Source organism: Narcine bancroftii, chromosome 6 (genome assembly GCF_036971445.1).
Source record: "Narcine bancroftii isolate sNarBan1 chromosome 6, sNarBan1.hap1, whole genome shotgun sequence".
Taxonomy (NCBI): Eukaryota; Metazoa; Chordata; class Chondrichthyes; order Torpediniformes; family Narcinidae; genus Narcine; species Narcine bancroftii.
The window spans coordinates 91689052-91711996 of NC_091474.1; the positions used below are offsets into that span (position 1 = coordinate 91689052).

The window sequence follows — 22945 nt, forward strand, 5'->3', positions numbered from 1 at the left end:
CATGCCATTGTAACATTCAAGTGTACAGAAATTGCATAATTGCTCTGATTACTAATGCCCCTGCCCTCCCCGCACCCCAATCACTCCTCTTGAGTGCAAGTGCAGTACCCATGCAGTGATTTGATACGTTGGACCACCAAATTGGCTCGCAGAGTGAAGCTGGAGGGGTATTTCTCTGAATGGAGGTCTGTGTGACCAGTGGTGTTCCACAAGGATCAGTGCTAGATCCATACATACAGGAGATGAGGCTGTTGATGGGGTCTGGAATTGAGGCCTGGGAAGACATGGAGAATGGGGCACCTTGGAATGGAATTTTGCAGTATGAGATATCATGGAACCATAGATCATTGCAGCACAGAAAACAGACCCTTCAGCCTTTCTGGCCTGTGCCAAATTTTTATTCCTGTCTTGTCCCACTGACCTGAATCTCATCCCTATCCCTCCCATCTATGTACCTGTCCAAAATTTTCTTAAATGTTAAAATTGAACCCACATTCACCACTCCAGCTGGAAGCTCGATCCACACTCTGACTTCTCTCTGAGTGAAAAAGTTCCCACTCATGTTTCCCCTAAACTTTTCCCTTTTCACATGTTCTCTTCTTTGTTAACCTCAGTGGTAAAAAGCCGACGCATTTGCTCCATCTATACCCTTCATAATTTTGTAAACCTCGATCAAATCTGCCCTCATTCTTCTAAGCTCCATGTAATAAAGTCCTAACCTGTTTACTCTTTCCCTGTAACACAATTCCTGAAGTCCAGGCAACATCCTAGTAAATCTTCTCTGCATTCTTTCTATCTTATTGATATCTTTCCTGTAGTTAGATGACCAAAACTGTACACACTTCAAATTTGATCTCACCAATGTCTTAAACAACATCAACATAACATCACAACACCTAGACTCAAAACTTTGAATGATAAAGGCCAATATGCCATAAGTTCTCTTTACAACCCTATCTACCTGTAATGCCACTTTCAAACAATTATGTATCTGTATTCCCAGACCCTTTAGTTCTACTGCATTCCTCAGTACCCTGTGATTTCCCGTGAATGTCCTACCTTGGTTTGTCCTTCCAAAATGCAACAGCTCATACGCGTTTGCATTAAATTCCATCTGCCATTTTGCAGCCCATTTTTCCAGCTGGTCCAAATACCTCTGCAAGCTTTGAAAACCTTCTTCACTGTCCACAACAATCTTAGTGCATCTGCAAACTTGCTGATCCAATTGACCACATTATCATCCAGATCATTGATATAGATGACAAACAACAATGGTCCTAGCACTGATCCCTGAGTCACACCACTAGTTACAGGCCTCCAGTCTGAGAAGCAATCATCCACTAGCACTCTGGCTTCTCCCGTATAGCCATGCTGAATCCATTTTACCACCTCACCATGAATATCGAGCATCTGAACTTTCCTAACATCCATGTGGGAACTTGTCAAAGGCCTTACTAAAGTCCATGTAGATGGCATCCACAGTCTTTCCTTCATCAACTTTCCTTAATCTCCTCAAATAATCCTACAGGACAGGTTAAACATGACTTACCACGCACAAAACCATGTTGACTATTCATAATCAGTCCCTGGCTATCCAAATACTTGTATATCTTGTATATTCTCTTCGAACACCTTCCAGTAATTTATCTACAATTGACGTCAGTCTCATTTCTCTGTTATATCAATGAGAGCTTCATCCATGGTATCCATTAAACAAGTGGATCAAGAAATGAGTGGGGTGGGGTCAAGGTGGTGCACAAACAAACATGTCCAAGACCCAGTGGCAGGGGAGGGTGGGGAGGGAGGAAGACTTTCTGGAAGACTTTCCTGTAAGGTAATAAATACTTAAGGCTAAATGGGGGAGCAGTGTGAGAGCCTATGACACTGCGGGGATCCAACTACAGAAATAAAGTTTCTGTAGCTGACTGCTTTTGTTAGATGATGTTTGACATCCCCCTCCATGGCTCCTGGCTCCCAGTAATGTATGCCCTATTCACAGAGAGCCAAGGGGGTGGAATTTGCAATAAGCAATGAACACGGCACAAAACATTACCTTTGTTGAAGCTTTTTGAAGTTGTTTGAGTAGTGGATATTGGCTAGTGCACCAGGCAAATTACTTGGTTTATTTTTGAATGGAACCATAGAACATTACAGCTCAGAAAAGGGCCATTCAGCCCATCTAGTCAATGCCAAAGTATTCTGCATAGCCCCCTTATTTCTATCCCCCTCTCCACCCTCAAGCACGTACCTATCCAAATTTTTTCTTAAATATTGAAATCAAGGCCACATTCACCACTTCAGCTGGCAGTTCATTCCACACTCTCACGAGTTCTACATGAAGGAAGTTCTCCCTAATGTACCCTTTAAACATTTAACTGTCCACCCATGTCCTCTAGTTTGAGACTCACCTGACCTCAGTGGAAAAAGCCTGTTCTGTCTATACCCATCAAATTTTGGACGCCTCTATCAAATCTCCCCTTATTCTCTGACATACCAGGGAATAAAGTCCTAACCTATTTAATCTTTCTTTGTAAATCAGCTCCTCCTATAAATCTTCTCTTTCAATCTTAAGAATAGTGGCAAAGGATCTTCACATTAACTCAAAGGGCCTGGATTAAGATTTCATCCAATAAATGAGAGCTCCAACTCCCTCTGTGCAGGCCAAATGGCATGGCACTTGAACTTTGAATGTGTGACTTGGAAGAGACAGTGTTAGCTACTGAGCCATAACGATTGATGCATTAGGGGTCAGGTGCATTTCTAATAACCAGATTTCCACGATCCCACATTCGAAAGTGAGGCTGACATTATTTAAGAATAAGTCGTAATCATTGACCGAACGAGGTCCATTGCAACATCTCACTACAAGAGACCAAACAGGCTGGCGTGGTTTGAAGTATTGGTGCTGAATTTATTTCTGGGAGTTTTGAAAGCTAAGCATGGAAGAGAATTACAAATGGCGCAGGACATATTTCATTTTCTGAGAACATACAATAAAATCCAAATAATTAAAAACAAACACAAGCAATGAAATCCAATTCAAACTCCCTCCAGTTGCCATCAGAGTTAAATATAACAGAGTACCTGAGATTTGGGCATTGGGAGTGGTGGAGACTCTGACTGTTGGTATAAACAGCATAAGGAATTATGCGATGAATTTTGATCCAGAATACGATGTGTGAAAAGGTGCTGGTAGCAGATTTAATCGAGCTATTGGTGCCGGGACGAATTGCCTCACTTGTTCAAAGTGCTGGCACATACATGCCAGATGGGCCATCACAAGTCTCCTTTGTATGGTTCTGTGGTAACATGATGGGGTGACCAATCATAGCTGCCATTGTCAGTATCAAAAATACATGTGACTAAAAGATATACCTCACCTTGAGGGAGTCTGTGCAGCAGAGAATGTATCAGTTAGGAAGGAGTAAATTGGGCTGGCAATTGGTGAAGCAGCAAGGCGGTGATGTGCCTGGGTAGGGTATACAAGAACCTCCGCGATTTTAGATAGTTCCTCCTTCAATGAGGTATTAATATCTCTCCAACCATTTTTTTTTTAAATAGCTGTTTAACTTGAGCCCAGAACTGAAGGACATTTCTCACATTGTAAATGGCCTCATCATTCCTAAAGTTTGTAGGAAGTTCTATAGATGGGAGCATTTCTCTGATAAATAAATGTCTTCCTTTAGCAGTCGTGGCTACTATCTTCCTATTCGAGGCAACAGCTGGGCTCAGCTGTCCCTTTGCTCCACAGCCCTCAACACCTTGACTGGGTTGGAACCACTTGAAGGTGCTGAATGGTTGACTGGTTGGAGACCCAGGAGCACCAAACACCCTTCCACCTCTTCCTTTTCATACCTTGATCGGGTTGTGGAATTTGGGTAGATGGGGGAAACGAGAGGACAAGGGCCGTGAAAAGGGCATCAGTTAAGACTATGTTTTTACTTTAATTACATTTAGGAGCTCAATATTGTTGAAAGACATTAGAGACAAAGACAGTTCCCATAGTCTTACACCATGGAGTGGATATTTGAAAGGGGAAGGCTATTGTGTGAATTCCAAAGCAGAAACAAATATTGACAATAGGTAATTGAAATAATATAGAAAATTAGGTGGTCTCGGAATTGCACAGCCCTGATTCTCATTTGTCGAACGTCGCCATATCTGTACCTCTGGGTTCTGACAGGATTGCAATTTTTTCATCGTCAGGTCGACTGATCAGGACGAGCAGAACTGAAGAGGTAATATAGTAAAATTCAAAGCTAAAGGTCATGATAAAACCATAGAAATTCGTGGTCAAGGTCCATTCACAAATAGCTCCTATGCGTTGCTTTGAGAGATCTGGATGGAAAAAAAGGGCTAAATCTGGAACAGATTTAAGGAAAAAAAATGCGGCATAAGCTCATTCATTATTAAAGCCTGGCCACGCACATGCTTCCCCGTGGAACCAATCTTCCATCTCCTTCACTCCTATCTCTTTCTGGATGCAGGGATCCAGCTCTGTGTGACATCCACATCATTGGATCCCATGGAAGGTTTGCCACCAAAACCAGGCCTTGAATAAAGGAGCTTGTCGATATACCCATCTTCAAATGTATCGCTGCAGCAAGTAACCATTTCAGTACATCTGAACGTTATGACAACAAACTCTCATAGTCAGCCTTTTTATTTTGACTCAGAGAGTTTGTGAAAATTTGCTTAACTAACCAAACCCTTGACCAGAATCAGATATTATGCAGGTACTCCCCGACTTACGACCACAATTGGGACCAAAAGCTCGGTCGTACCTCAAAATGGATGTAAGTCGGAATTTTGCCTGCGCGCGTGGAGTGCCGAAGCAAACTTTTTAATCAAATGTTCTATTTTGACAAACTATAACAGGGATACAGGGTATGCAGGAGCCAAAATGCCCACACTTACTTTGTTAGTCAATGCCCCGGGGTCCATAGGCTGGGCATGGCCGTCTTGATTCCTGTACACTTGTTTGAGTCTTCAGTTGGCGCATGCACGGTGGGTTCACATATTGGAGTTTGGTTGGCACATGCGCGAGAGTTAAGCGCCCTGACAATATTGAATTCGCACTGTTGACTCTCGCGCATAGACCAATACGCATAGACCAAGCCCAGTCTACGAACCCCGGGGCGCCGACTAACAAAGTTAGAACACACATTTTGGCTCTTACATGCCCTGTATCCCTGTTATAGTTTGTCAAATACAACATAAACCACATAAATTTTATATTCTTTCTTATACATATTTTTGAAAATGTGGTCGTTATGTGCAGATGGATGTAAGTCGCATAGGTCACAAGTCTGGGAGTACCAGACAGCTAGATAAGAAATAAGAGAAAGAATAAGGAGAAGCCAAGTAATTTCTCAAGACTACTTTTGTCATTTGAAAAGATCTGATTGATCTTCAACCCTGTCCATTTTACTGTCTGATTCCATATCCTCCGTATCCTGTCTCTAAAAATCAATCTCTCTCTCAATGGACTTGGAGTGATTCAGATAATTCCAGATATGGACATCAGTGGTTCTCAACCTTTATTTTTCCCCACTCACATACCACCTTAAGTAATCCCTTACTAACCACAGACCACTATAGGATGCCATAGGTATTCTGTGATTAGTGAGGAATTACCTGAGGTGGTAAATGAGTGGGAAAGGTTGACAACCACATGAAGACATATGGCCTTAGTTCTACACTGGACTCTAATCACAGGAAATCCCCTTTGGATCTCCCTTGTCAATCTTCTTAGATTCTTCCATATTGTTAATGAAATCATCACCCATTCTCCTTGGCTCCAATGGGAATGGACTTCGCGTTCTCATTCTCTCTTTAAAGATCGATCTCCTCATTCCAGGAATTAATTGAATTTTAACTTTTAATTTTTTTTAATTTAGACATAATTTAGAAGCTACGAGCCCAATTAACCTGGTACATTTTGAACAGTGGGAGGCACAGGGAGAACGTACAAAAGTCCTTACAGACAGCACCGGATTCAAACCCGCTACACTAACCGGCTGCCCCAGGCGAACCGTGCGACATTAAACATTGATCAATGTAATCAATCTACATGGCAAAGTAAGTAAATCTTAGAGAGGGGAACTACATGCAGTACTCCAAATGAAGTCTCAGCTCAACTCTACACATCCCTGGATACTAATCATAATCCTAATTGTCTGCTGGGTTTGTTCACTTCCTGCATCACATTAATCAGAGCATCGATCTCACTGTGCATTGACATTTTCTGGTTTCTCATTGCTGAATAATATTTTCCACCTTCTTTCATCACCAAAGACTGGATCATACGTTATCCAATATGTTCTTCCATTTGACACCATCTTGTCCACTCAGTTAACTTGTTGATATCATTATGTATATTCTGTGTTCTCTTCATCTCACATTTTCTTATCTAGCTGTCAGCCAAATAAATTCTGACTGATCGAAGACTCAGTAATGCTATTTGAAGCTTCAGCTAATGGTGGCATCAATGAAAAAGATCCATTTCTTCTCCTTCTCTGATTTCTGCCTTTCTACTAATCGACCATGCAGGCTAATACCATTCCATTGTCTTTTTGAACATAGCAACATTTTTCTTTGGCATCTTGTATGATTTTTTGTACCCAGCCGCTACGCTCCAGGAAATTATTCCCAATTTCCTGGAATGCATTCTGTGTAAAAAAGATCGGAACGGGAATAAAGGCACATTCCCATTCCGACATTTATCCACCTTGACCCTGAGTTATTTTTATGGATCGCCAGATCTGCAGGCGGTCCGTGAACAACGGGCTAATGAATAGGACATCTCACCTCCTTGAACACCACACTTTTGGTACTTTGGTATCCAGCTCTTTTATGTATTGCACTGTGATCACAGGGTCTGCAAACTTGCCTGTTTAACACAAGGTTTTGTTTATTTACATAGAATTTATGTGATTTTTTTTTCCATTCTGAAGTGTCTCCCAACCTTCCGGGAGTGGCCGTTCACACAGGAGCGACCAAAGCTCTGAATATCCGTATCACACCGCGAGCTTAGACAGAATATAGGAAGTGTGGTGTTCAAGGAGGCGAGATGTCCTATTCATTAGCCCGTTGTTCACGGACCGCCTGCAGATCTGGTGATCCATCAAAATAACTCGGGGTCGAGGAGGATAAATGTCGGAATGGGAATGAGCCCTTATTCCTAACCCTAACCCAATGTAGGCAATTTAAGAAGATTATCACTAACTCACAAAACCATCTCAGTACCTGCGTCTTTTAGCAGCCTGCAACACTGGCTCACGCCCATGAGACTTTTTTTTTCCCCTTGACCTCTTCATCTCTTCAGCGTTTTGTTTGGGAGATCTTAATTCCTGTTCTTTGTTTCGATTATAACGGAATGGCCACTGGTGTTGCTCGACCCGATGAGCTCCTCCAGCACATTGTGCCTCGCTAAAGGATGCTGTGTAACTTGGGAGAGACGCTTGCTGGAAAGAGTGTTCTAATGCTGCCTTCATCCTTCTGCAAAGGAGGGGAGAGGTGAAGGCCGCATTTTTCACTCTCAAAAAAAAATTAGTGGCAGCTAAATTAACCGAGTAGATGTTAGCCAACGTTTCGGGCCTGAGCCCTTCTTCAAGGCATAAGCAAAAATAAACAGGCAAGCTTGAATAAAAAAGATTGGTGGGGGGGTGGGAGCAGGGAGTGAGGGGCAGCCAGAGGAGCACAGGTGAGAAGTCATAGGTAGGTATAAATGGGAGGGCAGAACAGAAAATAAGGCTGAGAAGTGATAGAGGGAGAGGGACAGGAAGAGGGAGAAGGCAAGGAGTGAGGAGATAGAGGGATCGGGAAAGAGAGAGACTCAAAGTGGTGATACACCACTAGCCGACTGAAGGGAGGGGACCTGTGTACCTGCAGAAGAGCACTGGAGGACAAGGCAACACCTGGCCAGCTGTCACTCAGCTGACCTGAATGGACCAAGCCCCACCTGGTCAGCTGCTAATCACCCTCCGGGATTATAAGCCACATCTGGCCCTTCAAGGCCAGTCTCAGAGCTTGCATAGCATTCTCATAGCCAGCTCTGTGGAAGTTTATGTTGAACAAAGCCTGTAGAACAGACTTTACGTTTGTGTGTCCGCTTTCTGATCGATAGCGCAACACACTCAGGGGAGGGGTTTAATGGAAACTAAATGTCAATGTTAATGCTGTCTGGTTGGAGAATATCAACCTGTGCTTTGCCCCTTGCCCCTTCCCTGACCACCTTTTCATTCTTTGCTCAGACCTTGACAAAGGACTCAGGCCGGGAACGTTGGTTCCCCCCACCCCCCCCCCCATCGATGCTGTGTGACCTGTTGAGTTTCATCATCACCTATTGTACAACCCCAGCACTTTCAGACCTCCCTGTTTATCTATGTGAGTTATGAAGAGGATACAAAGAACCTTCAGATTGATATTGACTGATTATGCAAGGGGGCCAGGTGAAGTATCATTTAATGAATTATGAGGTTATTCAGGATGGTAAGATCAAGAAAACAAACTATTGTTCGAATGGAGAGAGACTCGTTGCTGTGCAAACAGGAAGTTAGCATGCAGGCACTGCCATTAATTAGGAAAGCAAAAGGAAATTTAGTTTTATTGCAAGAGGGATGCAATATAAATGTAGGAGAGTCTTGCTTGAATAGTACCAGTCAAAGGTAAGACCACACCTGGAGCACTCAGTAAGTATGACTGTAGGAATGCACAAGGCACGTAAGCAATTTCTGCTGATGGTGAATCTGTCGGCCTTGCAGCCAGCATAAAGAAATTTCATGTAATCCGGCACTGTTTCATTGCTATAACAATAAATTGAATCTTGATCTTGATCTCACTACAGTTTTATAAACAGTTCTTATTTAAGGAGATATTTATTTGTAGTGAAGGTCTATGAGATTATTTCCTAAAATGAAAAGATTGAGCAGCATGGTTTAGTGCAACACTGTTACAGCAATCAGGACCAGGTTCAAATCCCACACTGTCTGTAAGGAGTTTGTACGTTCTTCTAGCATCTGTGTGGGTTTTCCCCGGGGGCTCCTGTTTCCTCCCACCCTCCAAGACGTACCGGGGATTGTAGATTAACTGGGTGTAATTGGGTAGCACAGGCTCGTGGTCCGAAAGGGCCCATTACTAGATTCTGATTCAGATTTAGATTTATTGTCAGAGTAGATACATATACAGACCTGAGATCCCTTTTTCCTGCAGGTGCGGCAGAACTACCACTAATTGGTAGTACAGAAAAAACATGCAGTATGTACGTATGTCTAAATTACCTGAGGCCTAAAATCATTTGAGTTTGGAAGAATATTAGATGATCTTATTGAAATCTATAATATTATGAGGTGCCTTAATGAGGTGGACAATGAAAACTGTTCAGATTTTCCTGGTCTGGATATTTTGAAAGAAAAAATAGAGGATTTTGAGGTAGGAAGGGTTTAGTATATTTTTGGTAGCAATTATCCAATTGCACGAAAACCAACAAGGTCGGGTCAGATACAGCAATGAGCTCTCTGAACCCTTCTCCATTAACAATGGCGTGAAGCAAGGCTGTGTTCTCACACCAACCCTCTTTTCAATCTTCTTCAGCATGATGCTGAACCAAGCCATGAAAGACCCCAACAATGAAGACGCTGTTTACATCCGGTACCGCACGAATGGCAGTCTCTTCAATCTGAGGCGCCTGCAAGCTCACACCAAGACACAAGAGAAACTTGTCCGTGAAGTACTCTTTGCAGACGATGCCGCTTTAGTTGCCCATTCAGAGCCAGCTCTTCAGCGCTTGACGTCCTGCTTTGCGGAAACTGCCAAAATGTTTGGCCTGGAAGTCAGCCTGAAGAAAACTGAGGTCCTCCATCAGCCAGCTCCCCACCATGACTACCAGCCCCCCCACATCTCCATCGGGCACACAAAACTCAAAACGGTCAACCAGTTTACCTATCTCGGCTGCACCATTTCATCAGATGCAAGGATCGACAATGAGATAGACAACAGACTCGCCAAGGCAAATAGCGCCTTTGGAAGACTACACAAAAGAGTCTGGAAAAACAACTAACTGAAAAACCTCACAAAGATAAGCGTATACAGAGCCGTTGTCATACCCACACTCCTGTTCGGCTCCGAATCATGGGTCCTCTACCGGCATCACCTACGGCTCCTAGAACGCTTCCACCAGCGTTGTCTCCGCTCCATCCTCACATCCACTGGAGAGCTTTCATCCCTAACGTCGAAGTACTCGAGATGGCAGAGGTCGACAGCATCGAGTCCACGCTGCTGAAGATCCAGCTGCGCTGGGTGGGTCACGTCTCCAGAATGGAGGACCATCGCCTTCCCAAGATCGTGTTATATGGCGAGCTCTCCACTGGCCACCGTGACAGAGGTGCACCAAAGAAAAGGTACAAGGACTGCCTAAAGAAATCTCTTGGTGCCTGCCACATTGACCACCGCCAGTGGGCTGATATCGCCTCAAACCGTGCATCTTGGCGCCTCACAGTTTGGCGGGCAGCAACCTCCTTTGAAGAAGACCGCAGAGCCCACCTCACTGACAAAAGGCAAAGGAGGAAAAACCCAACACCCAACCCCAACCAACCAATTTTCCCCTGCAGCCGCTGCAACCGTGTCTGCCTGTCCCGCATCGGACTTGTCAGCCACAAACGAGCCTGCAGCTGACGTGGACTTTTACCCGCTTTCATCCCTAACGTCGAAGTACTCGAGATGGCAGAGGTCGACAGCATCGAGTCCACTCTGCTGAAGATCCAGCTGCGCTGGGTGGGTCACGTCTCCAGAATGGAGGACCATCGCCTTCCCAAGATCGTGTTATATGGCGAGCTCTCCACTAGCCACCGTGACAGAGGTGCACCAAAGAAAAGGTACAAGGACTGCCTAAAGAAATCTCTTGGTGCCTGCCACATTGACCACCGCCAGTGGGCTGATATCGCCTCAAACCATGCATCTTGGCGCCTCACAGTTTGGCGGGCAGCAACCTCCTTTGAAGAAGACCGCAGAGCCCACCTCACTGACAAAAGGCAAAGGAGGAAAAACCCAACACCCAACCCCAACCAACCAATTTTCCCCTGCAGCCGCTGCAACCGTGTCTGCCTGTCCCGCATCGGACTTGTCAGCCACAAACGAGCCTGCAGCTGACGTGGACTTTTACCCGCTTTCATCCCTAACATCGAAGTACTCGAGATGGCAGAGGTCGACAGCATCGAGTCCACGCTGCTGAAGATCCAGCTGCGCTGGGTGGGTCACGTCTCCAGAATGGAGGACCATCGCCTTCCCAAGATCGTGTTATATGGCGAGCTCTCCACTGGCCACCGTGACAGAGGTGCACCAAAGAAAAGGTACAAGGACTGCCTAAAGAAATCTCTTGGTGCCTGCCACATTGACCACCGCCAGTGGGCTGATATCTCCTCAAACCGTGCATCTTGGCGCCTCACAGTTTGGCGGGCAGCAACCTCCTTTGAAGAAGACCGCAGAGCCCACCTCACTGACAAAAGGCAAAGGAGGAAAAACCCAACACCCAACCCCAACCAACCATTTTTCCCCTGCAGCCGCTGCAACCGTGTCTGCCTGTCCCACATCGGACTTGTCAGCCACAAACGAGCCTGCAGCTGACGTGGACTTTTACCCCCTCCATAAATCTTCGTCCGCGAAGCCAAGCCAAAGAGAGAAGAAGATATAGGTCAGCACAACATCGAGGTTCTATATTTATTTTCTAAAGAGGTGAAAGGGAACTGATAGATAAACAGAAATGCAGGGGGAAATCAGCCGGTCTTGCAATGTCCATTCAAGGCAAAGATATATTACTGACGAGCCCTTCGTCAAGGTACAAGCAAAAAGCAGGCAGGCATCTTAGTTAAAGATGAGAGAGAAAGGAAGAAGATTTGGGGGCGGGGGGTGAAGGAGTCCAGACCAACAGCCAAAATGTGTTAATTGGATATGATAAGGGAAGGTGAGAATTGATTTTGGCTCCATTAAAGGAGACAGAGGGAAAAGAAACAAGAAAGAGAGAAACAGAACTAGAAGGAAGGAGATGGGGAAGAAGGTGGTTGGGGGGGTGGGGTGTGTGGTTCCTAATGGAAACTGGGGAAGTTGATATTAATGCCATGTGGTTGCATGGAGCCCAGATGGAAGATGAGGTGTTGTTTCTCCAATTTACAGGTGGTTTCAGTTTCCGTGCATAAGACCATGATCAGATATGTCAGCAAGAGAATGGAGAACTGAAATGGGTGGCCACAGGGAGATCCACAGTAACTTGTCTCAGTGAAATGCCCAATCAAGTTTTTTTTTAAAAAAGATGTTTCTCACCCTCTCACATTCCTTCGAAAGAGTTGCAGTTTTGAACTGTTTCACCCGGGGATATTTGTACATTTGCTGGAGTTTACTAATTCTGGCCTGGGAATAGTCTGGTCAATGCGATGAGCTTGCCTGGTACCTGGATGGTGTGTGCACTGTGAAACTCATAGGCTGATGCACTAGGTACAGACACAGAGTTGAACCCAATTAAGTGTTCAGCCAAAACTCATAGAAACGTAGAAACATAGAAAATAGGTGCAGGAGTAGGCCATTTGGCCCTTCAAGCCTACATCGCCATTCAATATGATCATGGCTGATCAGTACTCAGTTCCTGTGTTCTCCCCATACCCCCTGATCCCCTTAACCACAAGGGCCAAATCTAACCTACTCTTAAATATTGACAAGGAACCAGGCTCAACTACTTCCATTGGCAAAGAATTCCACAGATCCACCACCCTCTGAGAGAAGAAATTTTTCCTCATCTCAGTCCTAAAAAACGTCCCCCTGATCCTTAAACTGTGACCCCTGGTTCTGGACTTTCCCAGCATTGGAAACAATCTACCTGCGTCTAGTCTGTCTAAACTCTTAAGAATTTTATATGTTTCTATAAGATCCCCCCCTCAATCTTCTAAATTCCAGAGAGTACAAGCCTAGTCTATCCAACCTTTCTTCATATGCAACTCCTTCCATCTCTGGTATCATTCTAGTGAATCTTCTCTGCACCCCTTCCATGGTGAGGCTGTCCTTCCTCAGACCAAAACTGCACACAGTACTCCAGATGTGGTCTCACCAAGTCCTGTACAGATGGAGCAGGATCTCTGTACTCCTGTACTCAAATCCTCTTGCTATGAATGCCAACATACCATTCGCCTTTCTCACCACCTGCTGCACCCGCAGGCCCAATTTCAATATGCAGTCACTTCCTACCATGAGTCATCAGATAAGGTTCAAGAGCTCAGGATCAGTTTATTAGGCCTTCCAGCCTGTATGCGATGAAGCCAATTGATACAACCAATTGCACAGATCACAAGACTATTCCAGGAGGTTGGAAAAATTAAAATGGAGCTGGAACATTTTCTTGTAAAAACCAGAGATTTTGACTATTTGAATAGATTTTTCAAAGAACCACGACAACCACAATGGAGTCTAATGACCTTATTCAGTAAGATCCTACAATTCTGGGGGGAAATTTATCCCCTCTCACTCAGATTAAGGGCTGGAAATTATGGCTCATCTCGATAGCACTATCAAAGAAGGATACAGCAGATGGAAATGACCACTTGGACAATGGTCAGCGCTCCACGTAGCGGCACCAAGACGCATTCCTTGCCCGTAAAGCAAAGCCTGTATGTTAAAATCAACTGTAACAGGCAATAAAAGCAACCGCTGACAAAACAGAGGGAGGCTCCAAAGTAATGTAGCACCATAAGAAACAATGGCTGAAAAGGAATTAACACATTAATCATCCTTGACATTAATAGTTTAGTTTCACAATCACTAAATTGAAGTTATAATCTGAAGAAATTCCATCAATCTTATTCAATTTTACTCTTCAAACATAATAAGCACATGAAATAATCTCCATTGGCCTTTTCTTGTGTCTCCCATCCCTGATATTACCCAACATTCAACTCTCATATCTTTCAATCATACATATTTTTCAACACTTTTCACTTAGAATTTCCAATTTCCCCACATTAAAGTTCAACTTTATTGTCAAAGTACATGTGAGATACCATATACAACCCTGAGGTTTGTTTTGGATGCCCATTCCTTCCAGCTCCCACCTTTTTAAATCATGCCATCTATTCTTCCCTCCCTTCGATTCCAATTTGAAACATGTTTCAATTTGAAACATTTGAAACCCTGCTCTTCCATCTGTAAATATCTTTAAATTTTCATCTTTTTGTTTTTTTTAAAAAAAGCCATCCTTCCAGTTTTCTATCTTTTTTCAGTATGATTAACATTTAATTGTAGCTTCATTCTTCACAAATTCTACTTATTTTCCTTGAATTCTGCCATTTTAAGGTGATTGCGTTATTTCTAGATGGGAAGCAACTTTCAAATAAAAGGAACATTAAGGGCAATTTCAACTGGCAATGGGGTAAAGTAGCTTGGCCACCGATGGAATGGAGGTGTATATTAGATGGCCACGGTAATGGCACCATTTCACAAAATCATCGATGGGTGAAATGGCTCCTCATGGTGTAAAATTTTCTAAGCGTTTCTGATTGGTACAAATTGTTGACGTTAACAAACTATCTTAAAAATGGCAACTTTTTTTGCAAAAGTCTGCTTCATCGACCATTGAGTGAGAAGGGCTTCCTTTCATACATACCAACTTGAGCAGTCTCACTGATGGGAGACCCACATCTGATTGTAGCTTGACCCCATTTTACTCTAAGGTTATGAACCCCCAACCCCAGAGACAGTGTTCATTATTCACATTTAATTCATCGGGAAAACATTGTGACTAATGCATCAGGCATTTATACTGACGGTCTCAATCGCCACCCACAATAAAATATTTCTGATACATTTTATTCAGAAGCACTTACGTTGCAGTTTCCAGCAATGAAACCACCCAAGGAACCAAAGAAACCAACAATCATAGCAATCTTGCTCATGACAGCATCGTCCACTTTTCGCTCCACTATCTGAGCATGTCGAAAAATACATACAATAGCAACTGGAAGAATCAGACCAAAGACAGGTTATTTAAAAGGGTTGCTTTGCCTAACCTCAAGTTACCTTCGTGCGGACACATTCCTTCACACTTGTCAACAGTTGAAACCACAAAGATTATTATCACAGAACATTAATCCCATGTCCAAACAGACCCTTGTGAATGAAATTTAAATTAATTATATCATCTTCAGGCTTCATCTCATTTCAGTGATTTATGTATTCTACAGAGTCCAATTGGTTATTCCTCAGATAGAATAAATCAATCCATGTCTCATAATATCAGAATTATTTGTTTGCTTGAATTCAAATTCCATCGAGTTAAACGCCCTATTCCCTTACTGTTATATGCAACGATTTTTCCCCCCACACATTTTCCAGTGCATACTTCTAATTTACACCCACTGAGCTTCCATCTACCAGAGTAAATAAACTTTCCTTCTGCAAAAATTCTTCCAGAATTTTAGAATTGCTTCTGCTAATATTTTCCTTGGCCTTGCGCTCATTTGTGAAAATGTTTTCTGAAATTGCAGTGCCAGGTATTGCAAATGCAGAGTGAAAAGTTACACGGCCCCAACGTGCGCACTAATCGAATAGCGCAGTGGGCACCTGGTACTTTTATATTCACATGAATCAGGTGCATGAACAGGGTGAGAAAAACAATTTTAGGCCAATTGGTGTCACATTTTTGCTCATTTTTGGGGTGCAAGGCAAATTGGCAAAGGGAACCTTCATCCCACCCATCTACACCAACCAAGAGTGTTGTGTTAATCTCTCCCAGTCTAGAGGAATGGATCAATCTAAGATCTGGACTTCTCTGTTCTTGTTTTCTGGAGGACTGGGAATTTTTTCCCCCATTTATCATTAAACTTTAAATTAAAATTTAGGCATGCGGCACAGTAACGGGCCCTTCTGACCCACGAGCCAGTGCCCCTCAAATACACCAATTAACCTACAAGTCCCCCCATTTTGTTTTGAAGAGTGAGGGGGAAAACGGAGCACCTGCAGGAAATGCACGCACAGACAGAACGGGACTTGAACTCGGGTCACTGGCACGATGAGAGCACTGCACTAACTGCCATAAAGATAGGAAGATTATTAAAAGCTGGAATTATCCATCATTAATTCAGTTGATTCAGTGAGACAAACTAAGGAATGCCCATTAGTGCTGTAGCTCGATTGGACAGTGGATGCGAAGACAATTTTTTAAAAAATTTGGAACTTGAATGGCAACTACGATCATCCAGTGTTTCCCCGCATTCAGATTAATTACTTCATCAAAGACATTCTGAATCAAACAATACAGCATAAAATTTCCATTCAGTAACAATAGAAGAACTTCATTTGTGAAAAATCACTATTACACTATATACTCACATAAAACAGACACTGCATTGACCACTGCACTGTAGAGACAGCTTTCAGGAAGGTTCATGCCGCTGGTGCTTAAATCAAAAGTCAGGTATGAGAATGGAGACTGTGGACTGTGCACCTTAATATACAGCAAGGAAATATCTGAACAAGAATCACATGCTACGTGTGTGCGTGTGCGTGTGCGTGTGTTTGTGTGTGTGTGTGTGTGTGTGTGTGCGTGCGTGCAGGTGGGTGGGGGTGGGTGTGTGTGTGTGTGTGTGTGTGTGTGCGTGCGTGCGGGTGGGTGGGTGTGCGTGTGTGTGTGCGCGTGCGTGCGTGTGTGTGTGTATGTGTGTGTGTGTGTTTGTGTGTGTGTGTGCATGTGAGTGTGTGTGCGTGTGTGTGTGTGTGCATGCGTGCATGCGTGCGTGCGTGCGTGCGTGCGTGCGTGCGTGTGTTTGTGTGTGTGGGTGTGTGTGTGTGTGTGCGTGCGTGCGGGTGGGTGGGTGTGCGTATGTGTGTGTGTGCGTGTGTGTGTGTGCATGCATGTGTGTGTGTTTGTGTGTGTGTGTGCATGTGAGTGTGTGTGTGCATGTGAGTGTGTGTGCGTGTGCGTGTGCGTGTGTGTGCGTGTGCGTGCGGGTGGGTGGGTGTGCGTGTGTGTGTGTGTGTATTTTGGGTTCATTTATATATACACTGTTTTTTGGATCACTTTGTACATATGTCGTTTGCATGTCGGGTGTACTGTGTCTACACTATGGTCCAGAGAAACGGTGTTTTGTCAGGTTGTAGATCTATATTCAACCGGGTGACAATAAACTTGAACTTGAGAAATTATAAGTTTGGTCAGATCTAGTGCCGAGCGGACTGAATTTAAATTGCACATAAAAGAAGGTGTGTCTGTCAGTGGACGGTGCAATTGAACAAGAGGCCTTCTGCCACCTGGGAGAAGATTCTGCAGCCCTTATGTCAAGATTGGCCAACAGCTTTTTTCCCCCCAAACTCCCAGAATATTTGGGGATAGGGTATCATGGACTGTCACTGTATACGTCTTAATATTTTAACATCAATTCTAACTTATATCTATGTAAACATGCTCCGTGATCCTGGAGAAATTCTATCTCATCTTTACCATACGAGCATGGTATGAACGATAAATAAAGGTGACTTGACTTAATGGATATTACAAAAGAGGCAGGATTGGAAATCGTGCGATTTAATAAGTAGCTTTTTGTGGGAGAAAGTTTGAAGGTGGTTCATGCGGTTTGCTGATAGTACGTGAGCTGAGGATGTTTGGTTGACTGGAACAGTGCTAAAGGCCTCAGATTAATATAATCAAGCAATTATTTTTAACGTCAGACGTAGTTTTACTGCATCAATAATCTCCCACTGTGCTGTGTTTTCAATAATTAGGGAAAGGTTGTTGCTGGAGCAACTTGATTGAATAATTTCTAACTTGAACAATCCCCTTCAATTCATAATGGAGCTAATGTTTGAAAGTGACTGCCTGGTAAAAGACATGCAGGTGACACTTCTGGACACTGTAAACAACTGACTACATCTACTTCATATTAAAGCAGGCTTAAAATCTGCCTGAGGACATTATCTGCATGAACAAGGCTGCTTTTCACATGATTCAGACTCATGACACAGGTCTCTCAATAGCACATCAAAAAGGATCAGGTCTTGCTAGCCCCCGCCCTTATCTCCAGGGAATCACCCCTTGCATTCATTACAGTTTGTATTTGTGGGGTGGGAGGGGGGAAGGGAGAGACGGGGGTCAATTTTGCTTATTTGAAACACCCAGACTTCAGCTGCCAAGCCTGAGTGATGATAGAGTCTCCACTGACGTCTTGAGGGAAATGCATTCTCAAAGTGTTACTGAAAGCTTTAACAATCAGAAAAGTTTGCCCCTTGCCTGTGCAACTGAATGATTTTAACAGTTATAACATCTCTAATATTAAGACCATAAGATGTAGGAACAGTACCAGCCCATTTGGCCTGTCGAGTCTGCTCATCATGAGCTGACCCATTCTCCCACTCTGCTCTGCACCCTTGCCTTTTCCCCATTACCTTTTAAACTCTGACTATTCAGTTAGCTATGAAACTCTGCCTTAAATACACCCAATGACTTGTCCTCCACAGCCACCTATGCCAGCAAATTCACCACGCTCTGGTGAAATAAATTCCGCCACATCTCGGTTTTAAATGGGTGCCCTTCAATCCTGAAGTTGTGTCCTCCTGTCCTCGACTCCCCTACCATGGGAAATAACTTTGCCACATCTTCTCTGTCCAAGTTTTTCAACAGTAAGATAGCAAAACTCTACTAAATTTGAAATAATTAGAAGCATTTTATTTCTAAAATAAACATTTAAAATCACATAATTCAAGACAAGAAATGTAGCGAGCGTGCTAACTGAGTGGGAAAACGAGGCCAGCAGTCAGTGAGTTTTATTTCGACTAGCCCGTTGCCACTTTTAAGGCAGTCCAAAGCTCCCGCCCCCGCACGCCAGAATCTGAACTTCTACTGGAAAAGAAGGCTGCACGACTCCATCTTTTATGCGGCTGCTCCGATGGCACGTGCATAACCTACAGAGCCGGTTCGCCTGGCCATGAAACATGTGCGTTGCCACACCAGGATATTTTCTTGAAGTAGCCTGCCATTTGCTTTTTAATCCTTACTCGGTAATTCCCATTAAAAGTCACAGGATTTTGTTGTCTGGCTGAAGAGATAGAGCATCATTTACATTGAAAATATTATATTTCATCTCCTCAGCAAAATTATTGAAAAGCTGAGGTGCAAACACAAATTCCTCTCTGACGGATCCTCTTGCTCCCACACGGGTTCTGTACAATACCCAGTTCTCAATCCATGTCAGTACATCACCTCCAATTCTACATGCACTAACTTTGATAACCAATCTCAAATCAGTGACCTTAAACGCCATTCAGAATTCCCAATACATCACCTCCACCGGTCCTCCTTCATTTTACTTAGTCTCTATGTCCAAAATGTAACAAGGTTATATCAGCAGGAAGTTATCATTTATTGAACATATAGGTAGAGGTTTAGAACATTGGTTGGAGTCAATTCAGAGAACAGTTACACTCTCCCTCTTTCAGGAAGTTGCATTGGAAACAGTGGAATGGGTGAGTTGTCTTCATGGGAAAGTTTGGACAGGTTAACTTTATATCTGCAGGAGTTGAGAAGAGTGGAGACAAGACTTCATTGATCTTGAGGTGTCATGGTATTAGTGTGGAGTTAGTTGGTGCGAAAAGGTCAACTATTTAAGACAGCTGTGGGACATAATTGTTCCCATCAAAGAATTATGGGCATTCAGGACCCTCCCTGTGCATTTTGCTCATGTTTAAGGCATAAAAACATGTTGAAAAGTAAAAGATTATCAGATGGAGGCAGAAATGTGCAGTGAAGGTTACAATAAACAGAGCACATGCTTGAAGGACACAGTCACCTACTCCTATACATTAATATGTACATTGATGTCTTCTTTTTTCTTTGGCTTGGCTTCGCGGACGAAGATTTATGGAGGGGGTAAATGTCCACGTCAGCTGCAGGCTCGTTTGTGGCTGACAAGTCCGATGCGGGACAGGCAGACACGGTTGCAGCGGCTGCAGGGGAAAAATGGTTGGTTGGGGTTGGGTGTTGGGTTTTTCCTCCTTTGCCTTTTGTCAGTGAGGTGGGCTCTGCGGTCTTCTTCAAAGGAGGTTGCTGCCCGCCGAACTGTGAGGTGCCAAGATGCACGGTTTGAGGCGATATCAGCCCACTGGCGGTGGTCAATGTGGCAGGCACCAAGAGATTTCTTTAGGCAGTCCTTGTACCTTTTCTTTGGTGCACCTCTGTCACGATGGCCAGTGGAGAGCTCGCCATATAACACGATCTTGGGAAGGCGATGGTCCTCCATTCTGGAGACGTGACCCACCCAGCGCAGCTGGATCTTCAGCAGCGTGGACTCGATGCTGTCGACCTCTGCCATCTCGAGTACTTCGACGTTAGGGATGAAGGCGCTCCAATGGATGTTGAGGATGGAGCGGAGACAACGCTGGTGGAAGCGTTCTAGGAGCCGTAGGTGATGCCGGTAGAGGACCCATGATTCGGAGCCGAACAGGAGTGTGGGTATGAGAACGGCTCTGTATACGCTAATCTTTGTGAGGTTTTTCAGTTGGTTGTTTTTCCAGACTCTTTTGTGTAGTCTTCCAAAGGCGCTATTTGCCTTGGCGAGTCTGTTGTCTATCTCGTTGTCGATCCTTGCATCTGATGAAATGGTGCCCGATCCGGGCAGGAGCAAGGGGGAGGCGGCGGCCCCGGCCTCGATCGAGTGAGGTAGGCGGAGGCCCCGGTCCGGGCAGAGAGGTGGAGGCGGCGGCCCCAGGCCGGGCACAGGGAGAGCAGCGGCAGCCCCGGCCCCGGCCCCGGTCCGGGCAGAGGGTAGGCGGCGGCGGCCCCGATCCGGGCAGGAGCAAGGGGGAGGCGGTGGCCCCGGCCTCGGTCGAGTGACATTGATGTACAGTATTTATTAAAGGTCCCATTCAGGCTTTGGGCTTTTGGCAATGCAGTCGAAGGACTCATATCAGTCTGCAGGCTGCTGGACACTGAGTCATAGAAACTGGGAATCGGAAATGGGAATCGAGAGGGCGCTGAGGGCAGGAAGAGCTGCCAAAGGGCCTCGGGCGCTGAAGGCTTCCTGATTGTATTGAAGGTTTGGATCTGGAGCTTGGGTTGCCAATGGTTTGAACGAGAATCCACGGACACTCAGTGTCTCTGAAGGGACTCTCTTTTGCTTCTCTTTCTCTTATTGTTAGGGGCTCATAGCGGCTTTGTTCGACTCACGGAGGATGAAAGTTGAAGTATATCATGCATGTTACATTTTTATGTATTATTACATGACAATAAAAGGGACCTTGAAATGTGAAATTTTATTTTTACATCCGGGCTGCATAGTGTGTTTAACTTTTGAACGGAATGCATCATGAACTGATCACAATTCTTTGACATCATACGTGTGAGTGTGTGTGTATGTGTGTGTTTTCACAGGTGCATGTATGTGTGTGTGGGTATGCATGTATGTGTGTGTGGGTATGTGTGCGTCCATGTGTGCGCGCATGTGTGCAGGTGTGCGTACATGTGCGTGTGTGTTCACGGATGTGCCTGTATATGTGTGTATGTGTGCATGCGTGCGTGCACATTCACAGGTGAGGAAAGGGCGTATTCATTTTGGGCTTTTGTAAAATACTACAGGAACAAGTCCAGATGTCAACCCACCCAGCACTGCGCATTGGTTTGGATCAGTGCTCCACTCTCCTCCATACACAACTGTTAAGACTCCCTCTAAATCAAATATTTGTTTGTTGCCAAATTACTTTCATTATCTCCTGCTACTCCAGTTGTAGTTTAAACTCTTGTTTATTTGAGGCCCAAATAAAGATAGAATGAGCTGGAAATATTTTGTAGGTCAAGTCACTTCAAAGGAAAGAGAAACTGTTGATAATCAAATTGATAAAATTTCATCAAAATTGTGGAAGAATCATTAACCATATACATTACTTCTCTTTTTATGTTCAATCCCAATGGACTGGCTATGGAACAGCGACTCAGATTTGATTTGCAGTCATTTTTGCTTTTAACGTACAAGGAAGCTCCACACAAACTAATCTCAAAGCACTTAAGGCTACCAATGACACATGTAGAAACCATTATTTGAAATATGCCTCTCCCTTGCTAAAGGCACTTTCTCCACCTACATTGGTACTTGTTACAGTCATCAAAGTCACAGAAGGTTCAACACAAACTATAAGGCATTGGATTTGGAAACTGTTTTTCCCCATAATGTACATAAATGGTCTGCAGATTTTATGTACCTGGAAAAGTGTGTGTGTGTGTGTGTGTGTGTGTGTGTGTGTGTGTGTGTGTGTGTGTGTGTGTGTGTGTGTGTGTGTGTGTGTGTGTGTGTGTGTGTGTGTGTGTGTGTGTGTATTATACACATTCATTCATTCAAGTTCCACGTTTGTCTTATTTAAATTTCTTAAAGTTTAGGAAGAGGTAGGTTCTGGAAATACATGAACCATCAACCTTTAGTATTCTTATGTGTAAGATGGTTAACAGTTTGAGTGTGTAAAGCGCTAATCATACATTCTAATCAATAAAACTATAATCTACACTGTTTGTCCTAACAAATTCTACTGGGATAATTGATAGTTTTTCAAAATGCCTGGAACAGACTTTGAATGAACGCCAAAATTTTTACTTTCTAAGTGCTCTGAGGGGCTCTGGCAGGTCATTGAACTGGTGTACTGGAGAAAGTATACAGACCAACTAATCAATGGTCTGCTTTGCTTTGGAATCTCGAGTACTCAGGAATGGAGAGGGTTGTGGAAAGTGGCAAAACCTAGCCAAGTCCATCGTGGACTTCCTGTCCATTGGTCTACGTGAAGCTCTGCCTCAAGAAAGCAGCCAACGTGGATAATGCACCTTCAGACAGAAGGCCTGAGGGTCAGGGTCTCTACCATCAGGAACAGTTTTTTCCCCCCAAAAGCTATCAGGCTCTTGACCTGCCCAGAATAGTCCTAACCATAAACTTCTCCAGTA

At 44.0% G+C, this 22945-nt stretch overlaps 1 protein-coding gene across 1 annotated transcript in view; it reads right to left on the bottom strand.

The window, feature by feature from the left end:
- Window positions 1–2890: 2890 nt before the first annotated feature.
- LOC138736343 (transmembrane protein 150A) overlaps window positions 2891–22945 on the bottom strand; it is a 37336-nt gene continuing 17281 nt past the window's right edge. The window contains exons 4-7 of the mRNA XM_069885697.1: window positions 16366–16433; window positions 14862–14992; window positions 13565–13742; window positions 2891–4362 (exon numbers count right to left, since the gene is read on the bottom strand). Of these exons, the coding sequence (XP_069741798.1) occupies window positions 4139–4362; window positions 13565–13742; window positions 14862–14992; window positions 16366–16433 (601 nt within the window). The 3' untranslated portion in view covers window positions 2891–4138. The remainder of the gene's footprint in view (window positions 4363–13564; window positions 13743–14861; window positions 14993–16365; window positions 16434–22945) is intronic.